Source organism: Patella vulgata, chromosome 7 (assembly GCF_932274485.2).
Source record: "Patella vulgata chromosome 7, xgPatVulg1.2, whole genome shotgun sequence".
NCBI classification, from domain to species: domain Eukaryota; kingdom Metazoa; phylum Mollusca; class Gastropoda; family Patellidae; genus Patella; species Patella vulgata.
Genome location: NC_065885.2, coordinates 39,590,694 through 39,603,444, shown reverse-complemented (window position 1 = coordinate 39,603,444; position 12,751 = coordinate 39,590,694). Strand labels below are relative to the sequence as shown.

Here is a 12,751-nt window from a genome sequence, read left to right as displayed (position 1 = left end):
TAGTTGTAAATGGCTATCTAATCAAAGGTGTTTAGTTTTAATAATTGTATTTGAAGGTTTTGAAATTTCAATTTGTCATATCTTTGTAAATACTAAACAGAATTGAACCATTTGGGGCTGATATTCAATCTAGAGATTCAACTGTAATCATATTATACATTGTAGTTTGAAACTGATTAATAATAATGCTGCAAATGAGGTTTAGAGACTTCAAGAAAATGTATCAACAATTTAGTAAATTACTTCAAAACACAACAAAGTCATATCTTGCCTTACTGTAATGCTTGAACATTATTTGAGCATTACCCTAAGGCAAGAAGGAATTAGTGATGGTCTGATATGGCACCTATCAGTTTTAGCGATATCAGATATTGACAGCAAAATATATTGGCCGATACAGATACAACTACCGATAGTGGTGGATAAAAATGATATTTGTCATTGTTAGTCTGGAAACGCATGGTACTATTTTACCGCAGGAATCAAACATGAACGCTGTGTTCTTGAAGTAATAATTGGGTCACACTTCCTACGCAATCAAAAATACACACGATCTATTATGAACTTAAACTGGGTGATTTGATGATATATTTGGACTAAAAATATATTCAGACTAATTAATTTATCATAATTTTGCTCCAAATCCTTCTCAAAACATTGCCAAGGAATACCCTGCTATAAAAATTGATCAAAAGAGGTCATGTTTGTGTCACGGGACTTACCTCTCTCGGTAGCTACAGCAACTGGTGCAAAGTCGGAGAATTCATTGTGTACACAAGACGATGCTGTCTTTAATCGCTGACTATTTATTACAAATATCGAATCCTAATTAAATTCACGGATAATCCACTGCTCACGTCTTTTTCCGTGATTTTTATCTCAGAAAGTGTTGTACGTCTAACTCTTCATAAAGTTTATGAACATCTACACCAAGCGCTCAATCTTCGCGTGCAACCTTCGACTTCACGCGTGCAGGTATTCCTAATCGTTGGGCTGTCGATTAGGGGAACCCTTACATTTTTATCCTGTATACGCTCCTTGAGTTTATTTCAGGGAATTAAGTATTTTTCGAGTAAGATATCTCTACTTTCTATATATATACCAAAATTGCCATACTTTTATTGGAAATAACCACCTGATAAATACTTTTCTGGGAACCTATCTTTAATTATTTGCCGTATCATTAATTAATAAAGTCGAGATTATCTTATTTTCTTAGTGTTGATTACGATATAATTCTTTAAAGTGATCGGCACTGACGGCACCTGTATGTCTATATTAGTTCATGCAATGGTACATCAAAGTGATAGCTTCCTGCATGACCTGTCTGTCAACAGTGGCAATCACGTAACATACTCCAGACATTTCTAGAACTATGGTTAAAAATAAGACATCTAATGGGAACTTATACACTAGAAGAATGGTATCGTTTAGAACAGGGTTTTTAGCGCTGGAAAGTATGCATATAGTTTACTTTCAAAACATCGTTCAATCTTCTATAGTAATATTTTAGAGGTGTAACAGACTTCGAATGATTCTTCAATTCTTTAATATACCGGAACATAAATATACATATATCGTCATACAGTACTGACAGGCCAGTTACTGCACTTAGTAAGGGATCCTAACTAGTGACTGCCTTCAATGTACAAATTTTGTAATATTTAAGGAAAATCAGATAAAAAGATAAAAGTAAATGTAATTAAAACTGACATGTCGATAGATGAACAATGCATAAAAGATTAAACAATATAATAAATGAACAAAAACAATAGATGGGATTAACGTCGTTACCAATGACGGCTTGAAAAGTGGTGACAGGTTAACGACTTACAATGTACTAGGAAGTTGACCTTACAGTGGTTAATTTAAGAAGCATTAATTATATTAGCGTAGCAAATTATCACACTATTATAATATTTGTGACTGTCGTTTGTCTGTCTGTTCGGGGTTGGCGGGTACACTAGGTTTGCCCCGAGTCTGAAATTTGGGGTATAGGGGTAGCTCGGACCGGGGAGTACAATAGGCCAGGTGGCGTTAGTCTACTAATTCCGGTTTCGGGGTTATGACCCCCGAGCGAAGCCGGGCATTCTTCTAGTAATTGATAAAATCGTTTAAGAATTACAAAATGGTTTAGTTAGTACTATGGCTTAGTTTAATAATAACGGGTTTAGTTTCTCCGAGAGGCGTTTATAAATGGACAAGCCGTTCGCTTATTTATGGCATTTATTTATTAGACGAAATGAAATGAAATGAAATGTTGCTTAATGGCACTTCAGCTCCAACCGGGCTATATTGGCTATATTGCGCCAAACATATGGTGAATCTAACGAGACAATTAAAACAATATCACATAATTGAATTTATATATGTAAATAAAAACAAATATCACAGAAAATATATAATTAAAAATAAATATAACAAATCTTTTACATATATAAATATTTAAAACAATATACATGATTAAATATATACAATTAAAATTGAGAATAAAAGTTTGTCTCTTTTAAAAATGTTAGCACTTTATCATATAGCTCCTGTTGAGCAAATAGCTGACATAATGACTGGCAACGGTAGTATTTAGATCTAATATACTTGAGATGTTTGCACTCAATCAAGATGTGGCTCACTGTCAAAGGAACATGACAGTGAACACATTTCGGTTGAGGCTCTCGCTTCAAAATGAAAATATGAGTTAAAAAAGTATGACCAATGCGAGAGCGACACAAAACAACTTCATCTCTCCTGTTAGACGTGTAGGAGCTTGGCCATTCTCCAAGGAGAGGCTTTAGGTGATGAAGTTTGTTTGTGCCTGCAAGATCCCAAGACCGTTGCCAGCGGTCATAAATAAAATTATTTATACAGGATTTAAAATCCGTGTATGGCGTTAAAAATTCGAATAAGGGAAGATCTAAGGCAGACTTGGCAGCCAAATCTGCTTGATCATTCCCTTTTATATCCATGTGACTGGGGAGCCAGCAAAGGACAATGTCCTTGCTGATGAACCCGTTTGATAGTAACAGACCATAAATGTCTGCTACTAATGGGTGTTCAAGCTGTTTATTATTTATTGCTTGTAGTGAGGACAAAGAATCAGTAAAAATTATATATTTTAAATCAGATGTTGATTGAATGAACTCCAAAGCCTGAAGAATGGCCTGGAGTTCAGCTGTAAAGATGGAAGCAGCAGGTGGAAGGCGGACAGAAATGGTCTCAGATGGTGTCACGGTAGCCGAAGCTACCCGATCACCATCTTTCGAACCATCTGTATAAATTGGAGCATGATCACCATATTTAGACCTCAGCTCTCGAAAGAGAGACTGAAACACCGTAGAGCTAGTATCTCTCTTTTTATGTTGTGTAAGATGGAAATCAATCTTTGGGGGAGATATAGCCCACGGTGGAGTCCTAAAGAAAGGGGTATTCGCAATACTGTCCAGGCTGATACCAGCCTCAGACAAAAGGGGTTGTATGCGAATACCGAAAGGTAGAATAACTTTAGTCTTAAGCAGATATAGATGCTCATGATATGGTCTAAATATGGTGTTAAATGAAATATGATTTGGTAAAGATGCTATTTTCGTAGCATACTGCAGGGCCAGTTTATCACGTCTGTTGTGCAGTGAGGGCTCATGCGCCTCGACGTATAAACTTTCCACTGGAGATGTACGAAATGCTCCTAAACTGATTCTAAGTCCTTGGTTGTGTATTGTGTCGAGCTCTTTGAGATAAGACTTGCGGGCAGACCCATACACAATACACCCATAATCGAGTTTTGATCCTATTAAAGATCGATATAATCGGAGCAAGACCTTACGGTCTGCTCCCCAGTCAGTATATTTATTAGACGAGCCGCTCACTTACCCGAGATACGTTGTAATCATATTATACATTGTAGTTTGAAACTGATTAATAATGCTGCAAATGAGGTTTAGAGACTTCAAGAAAATGTATCAACAATTTAGTAAATTACTTCAAAACACAACAAAGTCATATCTTGCCTTACTGTAATGCTCAAACATTATTTGAGCATTACCCTAAGGCAAGAAGGAATTAGTGATGGTCCGATATGGCATCTATCAGTTTTACCAATATCAGATATTGACAGCAAAATATATTGGCCGATACAGATATAATTACCGATAGTGGTAGATAAAAAACTATTACACATTAAAATGTCTCGATTGGCTTAGCTTAGTTTAATGGCAACTGGTTTAGTTTCTTCGAGAGACGTTTATAAATGGACGACCAATTCACTTATTTATGGCGTTTATTTATTAGACGAGCCGTTCACTTTCCTGAGATACGTTGAAAAATCAACAAACGGTGTACTTATCTACAGCCTTTACTTATTAGACGAACGTTTACTTTAACCGCCCCCCCCCCTCCGGAGATACATTGAAAAATCAACACACGATTAATTTATCTACGGCGTTAAAATATTAGATGAACCTTTTAATTTCATGCAAGCTGTTTATGCGATCGGTTCATTTTGATTACAATTATTTACATATGAAATAATATAAAATGTAAATATAAAAAAAATGCACACCCATAGACTATCACCTTACCGTGGTCGTAGTATTATTTATTATCCATTATCTTATAAAATTAGTATTCCACCATTGACAAATACATCAAAAATTGGTAAATCAAATCCCAGGTAATTATACAATTGGAAATCGGTAATGTATCTTTTTTAAATCACAAATGAATTAACTAGTCCTCCATCTGTACACATGGTCATAAGTCAAGCTCACGATGGCAGTGCGATAATCTCGCAAGACTGTGCATTAGACTGGCGCCCCCAAAAAGTCACTGTCAATCTCTATAGACAATCTGTGGCCCATTTTCAGACAGCGTAATTACTTGATTGGGGGCTCCTGCGCAATTTAGTTGATTATTGGGTACAGCTAGGTGTTAAATTTGTTACCGATTCAAAATCCACATTCCCGAAAAAGAAAAGGGTTTATAAATAAAACAGAACATATATTTGGCTATGATAATCTAATAACAAAAACCAATTGAATGTATTTATATGTATCGGGGATGTCACTAACTTTTCAAGTAACAGGAAATTTTGCTAAAGTAAGGGGCAGCAAATGTTTAGGGCCTCAGGCCTGAATCTGCGGGCAAACCGAAGGGTGGGGATTACAATATACTTATAAGAATCATGAGGTCGATTTATACAACGGAAGTAAGGGGGGTTACCTCCCTTTTTGAAAGTAAAACTAGCATTGGCATAATTATGAACATTTACCGTGAGAAATAGCCTTCCGTGCGGGAGAAAGGTCGTAAATCTTTGAGTATCACGGAAAAAACTGGTTAGTTGATACGTCTGTGTGCTTAGCGTTTAGGAATTAAATTAGTTTCAATTAATATAATGCCAAATCATTTTATTAAAATGAAATTGCTGATTTTTTTAGCTGAAAAGTAGCCGGAAATTGGCCTAATGTAAATGGCGAAATTTGCCGGTTGCCGGCTTCTAATGACATCCATGTATGTATGTACACTAAACACTAGAAACCCAAATAACAGCATCAATACTAAAAACACAACACTGGAAAACAATCACTGGTTTATAAATAAAGAAATAGCAGCATGCACAAAAAGAAATCAAAACTGGAAAACAATCAACAGATTTATATATAATTGCATGTATTGATAATGTAAATGAACCATTTAAATCCTATACCACAGTCTGTTAAAATTGTTAATAAAAATCTGTGTCTAAAAATCTTCCACTCAATCAAAATTCAGAGCCAAGCCAAACTAAGCCAGAGTCAAGAGTTATTTTAGTATTCAAAATAAACGCAACTTTTATGTTGTGAAAGCCGTTTTTTAACTACGATTGTGTGAAATAGCTTTATTTAACGTCCGCTTCCACCGAGGTGATATCGCAGACAATTATCATATTAGTCACTAATCTCCTCTTAATCTATATTCCCATACACATTAATTACAGAAAAGGCCTGTGTATACTAGGGCCGTGTCGATACTGTTCATTTTCGATACGATACGTAGTCTTTGTCTATCAGGTAACTAGCCACGTAACTTAGCAAAAGTTTTTATTCATTCGGCAATTGACAGACACACGTACGGCACAATTGTCACGTGACAACCATACTTGAAATTGCTTTAAAATAAAACTTCCTTACAATTATGATATAGCCTTCAATAAAAACAATATTTTTAAAATTAAGCCTTTGTCAGAATGTGTATAAAATAAAAATAAAAATCCTAATGGTAAGCGCTATTTAGAACTGGTTTATTGACCTAATTCGAAGCGATATGTCACGTGTCATTGGAATTCTATCAGGAAAATATACTATTAAATGACTGTTTCTCAGTGTATTCGGTGTTCTATCAGGGGATTATATTCAATGAAGATTTAAATTTACCTAACAACTGGTCAGTGAACCCATCAATGTATGATCCAGTTATTATTTTAATATCTACCGGTACCTGCAATTCATACGGTGCGCGGAAGACGCTCGATTGGCAAACCATGCCGAGATCGTCTTCTTTCGCCACATGGGTTTCGTGGTCTTTCTTAACTGAGGAATTTTTTCAACGACACGGCGATACGGCTATATTACATATCGATATAAATATCGCTGGAACGTATCGATATATCAACACAGCCCTAGTGTATACAAGCTATTATGAGCTATTCACCTTTTGGTCAGCTGATTGTTATTTGGAATATAGGATGAAGTGCATTTTTTTATATTCACCTTTTTTATTCGTACTTCATATGTAAATAATTGTAATCAAAATAAACCGATCGGATAAACGGCTCGCAGGAAATTAAAAGGTTCATCTAATAGTTCAACGCCATAGATAAATTAATCATGTGTTGATTTTTCAACGTATCTCGGGAAAGTAAACGCTTCTTTAATAAGTAAAGGCCGTAGATAAGTAAACCGTGTGTTGATTTTCAGTGTATCTCAGGAAAGTGAACGGCTCGTCTAATAAATAAACGCCATAAATAAGAGAACGGGTTGCCCATTTATAAATGCCTCTCGGAGAAACTAAACCCGTTACCTTTAAACTAAGCAATAGTACTAACTAAACTAATTTTGTAATTCTTTAAAGATTTTTATCAAGGTAAACCCGTTACCTTTAAACTAAGCAATAGTACTAACTAAACCAATTTTGTAATTCTTTAAAGATTTTTATCAAGGTAAACCCGTTACCTTTTGAAAGTAAACTATATGCATACTTTCCAGTGCTAAAAACCTTGTTCTAAACGATACCATTCTTCTAGTGTTATTTTTTGGTAATATTATTAATTAATAAAGTATGATCTATATTATGAGTTATATTTGTTGATACAAATTATGTAAAAATTGTAAAGTAGCCTAGCATAAAAATACAAATCATTAAATTATTTCTAAATTTTTATCGGCATCTAGAAGCCGGAATATCTGACGGTAATCATGTGACATAAGGGGATATTCCCCCATTTCATCCTTCATGTGATATTCTCCCGCCTTTTCCAAAAGTTCTACTCATTATGATAGTGGCAGACAATACTAGCAGTGAACTAGATAAAACAAAGGAAAAAATGCCACGAAGTAGTAAGATTTGGAACTATTTCAGGATAAGCGACGCTTCATACCAGCATGGTATGCAATGATGAGCCATTGCTGACATCTTCTTTAGTTTTATTATCATAAATCATGATATACCTTATTTCATAGTTAATAAATTTATTACTTATCAGAAACAATTTCAAAAATTCAATAGCCTAATATGGTATTGTTCTAGTTGGTGATCTTGAAATATCAGCACCCATTGAAAACAGATCGAAGAGCGGCCTCCACAAGGTACTGACTGTGTACTTCAATTCTATGATTTTGATCATCATGCAATTGGCGTTTTCCCTATTCCAATCAAAGTTTTATCAGGTGGACTGTTGTACGTTAATGTCTGCCTGCACATGCACAGAAATGGTATTCTCAAAAATCGCACTGATAGACCCGAGCTCTCAAACAGTGTGTGAATAAAGATTTCAAAAATAACGGAGACCGGTAAGGATTTTGTATTCTTTCCTTTTTATGGGCCCTATGATGAGAGTCTCATATTACCGGTATGTCTAAACAGCAACGCGCACGGCAACCGATATATGAAACTTTTATCTTGGTTACCATATGTGTGGTAATTTAGATAAAAGAAACCGGTAAGGATTTTGTACTGTTTATTCTTTCCTTTTTAAGGCCGCTATGAGAGTCTTGTATTGCCGGTACGTCTAAATAGCAACAAGCACAGCAACTGAAATAAAACATTTATTTCGGTTGCCGTGCTCGTGACTTTTTAGATGTACCGTGTGTCAAGCAAATAATGATTTGTTCACAACTCAGAAAATATTTTAAAGGTATTTACCGAATTGTTTTCAACAGATATCGGCAAAATGGCCGAGTATCAGCCGATACTGATTTCTCCCGACAGGCCACTTATTGGCCAATTACTGATGTTGAAACCGGTTATTGAACCATCACTAGAAGGAATGATTTGTTACAGAATGGAAATTTTAAAGTATAGTCGCATTATTGTCTTGAATACTTCATAGTCAATCATTTTCCAAATTAAAAGAATATGTAATTTGAGTCCCCATCCCATCATCATATGCAATTTGATAGTTAAATGTAACTGCTCACATACCTTCTAAGAACTTGTATTTCATTATCTAAAGCTTCTTCTTTGCCTCGTAAGCCTTGTCTATCAATACATTTGACTGCATAGTATTTTCCTCTATTTGTCTTGTCTTCTGCTAAAACTACTTCCGAGAATGCACCGCTGAAAAATAGTAAAATCAAAATAAACTAGAACTGCGATACAGTAATGACAGGTTTTCACTGTCGCCACGTTACTCTGGAACGTATCTCACTTCCGGTGCCGCATTATCCTTGAACTTATGCCATCTCTCATAATTTCTCACGTCTCGCGAGAGTTCTACTTTTCATTTCAGTTAAATTAACCAATGGTGCATAGGCGCCATCTATTTTTAGCAACATATTCATCGGAATTTTATTATCTTGTGCGATCACATTATACTAATCGAATACACAAAATAAATGTTCACAATGACAGCATGGTGGCGCTCAGAATGTGAGTCTTTCACACTCTTGAAAAAAAACCAAATACATGTCCATGAATTGCAAATATGGAGAGCGAATTTCAATTTTAAGGCGAGGGAGAAAAACCTCTCTTCGGTCAACATTCGGGTGCGCGACAGGCGCTCGAGAGCGATCGCGCGCCTTAAAAAAACAATGACTGCAGATCGGCAGAAAACTTTTGAGAGAGAGAAATGGAGTTTAACGTCCACTCGACACAAACTAGGTCATTTCGGGACTAACATATGGTTTAATTTTATTTCATAATTCGCTTGCGCGTAGGGGTCTTTAGCAGTGGGAGGAAACCAGAGGACCCGGAGAAAACCCACGAGGTTGGACAGGCCACCCTACTCCTTGTCGCGTACAACCGGGGATTAGATAACTTTTGATGTTAGAGCATTCACAAGGTTCAATAAAGTGAAACAAGGGCCATAACTCTAGACGTAATAAACATAAATTACTGAAATTCAATAGGCTTCTTTATTATTATTATTATTATTCATCTTCTATAGCGCTTCATTATATCTGCTTAACAAATGTCACATCACAGTTTGTAATAATATTTAAACAAGTGAGTTTTTAACTCCGATTTAAATTTAACAAAAGTTGGACTTGCTCTAATTTATCTTGGTAGCTTATTCCACATATGGGCACCATTTATAGGGAAAGTTAATTTCTCTCTGAGTCTCTTGTAAGCAGGCACAGATAGTAAAGAAGTATCTGTGGACGAACAAAGATTCGGTCTTTCCTGTTTGTAGAATGTGAATAGTTGTTTCATGTAGGAAACAAAGCTTTATACACACTTGATAGCACTTTAAAGTCGATCCAGGCTTTCACAGGCAGCCAATGAAGACTTTTAAGAGTTTCTGTTACATGATCTCTAGAAGATGACTTGGCAACTAGTCGAGCACAGTTATTTTGTACAACTTGAAGACGTTTTCGTTTTACTAATTTAAATAATGCATATAAATTTCAGAAAGATCGGATGATAACTTTTGGTGTTAGAGCGTTCACAATGTTCAATAAAGTGAAACAAGGGCCATAACTTTAGGCGTAATAAACGGAACTTGCTGAAATTCAAAGAACTTCGTACAGTAGATAACTTTAATGTTAAGAGCGTTCACAAGGTTCAATAAAGTGAAACAAGGGCCACAATGTTCAATAAAGTGAAACAAGGGCCATAACTCTAGACGTAATAAACGGAAATTATTGAAATTAAATAGGCTTCTTCATTTCACTCATGCAAACAACATATATCAATTTTAAAATAACTGGATGATAACTTTTGGCATTAGAGCTTTCACAACAAATTTTGGACAATGGACGGACCGACAGACTGACAGACGGGCTGATGGCAATATACGTCCACATTTCTATGTGGGTGTATAAAAAACTGAGCCCGATGTTTTACCTGATTTGAAAAAAATAATATTTGCTTTCAAAAAGTGGTACTGATCAGATGATAACTTTTGTCATTCAAACATTCACAAGGTTCAACAAAGTAAAACAAGGGCCATAATTCTAGAAGTAATTGACGGAAATTGCTGACATTCTATAGGCTTCTTCATTTCACTAATTTAAATAATGCATATGAATTTCATACAGATTGGGTGATAACTTTTGTCATTCGAGCGTTCACAAGATTCAACAAAGTGAAACAAGGGCTATAACCAGTGATGGGATTTCAAAATTTTAGTTGTTGGACATTTTCTTCCCGAAAATAAAGGAACATAACTCTTATCGTTATTTAAGCAGGCGTTTTCAAACCACAATTAAGAATCACGTGTCAACAAAATATTCAAATTCATACTTAATCAAAAAAAATAGGTGCACCTCGTTATTTTTCATATTTAATTCCCGTACGGTATTCAAATTTATGTCAATAATATTCCTACAAAATTACATGACATCGTAAAACCATAGAATGAAAGCGTGCAGACTACTGCCCATCTGTACCGGTTTCAAATTCCCCCAAAATTACTGTATTTTTCGGGTCATAAGTCGATACATTTTGTCCTATACTCCGTTTTGATTTATATACGGAAGGTAAAACGATAGGTTGACAGGCAACAAAACATACGCCCATAGGAGCTAAATCATCCGAGCGAGCGACAAGGGTTGTCGCATATTTATTCTTTTGTAGGTAATTAGGGGAATTTAAAAGACAATTTCATACAGATGACATTATAATTTTTGTTGTTTGAGGGTTCACAAGGTTCTAAAAACTAAAACAAGAGCCGTAACTCTGCAAGTAATCTACAGAAATTGTTGAAATTCGATAGGCTTTTTTGTGTCACTAATTCAAATAATGCATATAAATTTCATACAGATCAGATAATAACTTTTGTCGCTCGAACGTTCACAAGGTTCAACAAGTAAAACAAGGGCCAGAACTCTAGAAGTAATTAACGGAAATTGCTGACATTCAATAGGCTTCTTTATTTCACTTATTTAAATGATGCATATGAATTTCATACAGATTAGGTGATAACTTTTGTCGTTCAAGCGTTCACAAGATTCAACAAAGTGAAACAAGGACCATAACTCTAGATGTAATAAACGGAAATTTGCTGAAACTCAATAGGCTTGTTCATTTTACTAATTTAAACGATACATATATATATATATTTCATACAGATCGGATAACTTTTGTCGTTAGACCATTCACAGGGTCCAACAAAGTGAAACAAGGGCCATAACTCATGGCGTAATTAACGGAAATTGCTGAAATTCAATAGGATTCTCTGTTGAACTAATTTAAATGATGCATATCAATTTCAAACAGATCGGATGATAACTGTTGTCATTAGAGCGTTCACAAGATTCAACAAAATGAAACAAGGGCCATAACTCTAGATGTAATTAATGGATATTGCTGAAATTCAATAGGCTTCTTTGTTTTACTAATTTAAATGATGCATATAAATTTCATATAGATCGGTTGATAACTTTTGTCGTTGGAGCGTTCACAAGGTGCAAAAAGGTGAAACAAGGGCCATAACTCCAGAAGAAATTAACGGAAGTTCTTGAAATTAAGTAGACTTCTTCATCTCACTAATACAAAAATGAAATGAAATGAAATGGGGGTTTAACGTCCTACTCCTATGCTGGGCTAATGAAGACGGGCATACGCCATACAGTGTGCTATGAGGGAAATTTTGCCCGGGCAGCGGTACTATCGCCTACTCTTCTTATATCGAATTCCAACTGCCAAGGGATCTTTTACGTGCATTCCAATGTATACACGGGACCTCGGTTTTTCGTCTCATCCGAAGGACTAGACAGCTGTCCTTGTCATCGCTAATACAAACAACATATATCAATTTCAAAACAATCAGATGATAAATGTAGTCTGTAGAGTGTTCACAAGAAATTGTGGACGATGGACGGACGGACGGACCGACATACGGACGGATCGACAGACGGACGGACAGGGGCAATATACGACCACATTTCCATGTGGCGTATAAAAATGGGTTTGGCTCTGCCCCTAGGGGTTGGATATGGAACAATATAAATAGGTACCACCCTGTTATTGAAATGAAAGTATGCAAAAGTTCATTATGGTACATTAAGAATTGCGGCCTGTAGATGACAAACAAATAAATACAAGAAATGGACATGGCTCTGCC

At 35.6% G+C, this 12,751-nt stretch overlaps 1 protein-coding gene across 1 annotated transcript in view; it reads right to left on the bottom strand.

Annotated features, from left to right (window-relative positions):
* The window catches only part of LOC126828393 (calcium/calmodulin-dependent protein kinase type 1), a 179,057-nt gene that overhangs the window by 105,873 nt on the left and 60,433 nt on the right, over nt 1-12,751 (bottom strand). The window contains exon 2 of the mRNA XM_050558175.2: nt 8,668-8,802. Within this exon, the coding sequence (XP_050414132.1) occupies nt 8,668-8,802 (135 nt within the window). The remainder of the gene's footprint in view (nt 1-8,667; nt 8,803-12,751) is intronic.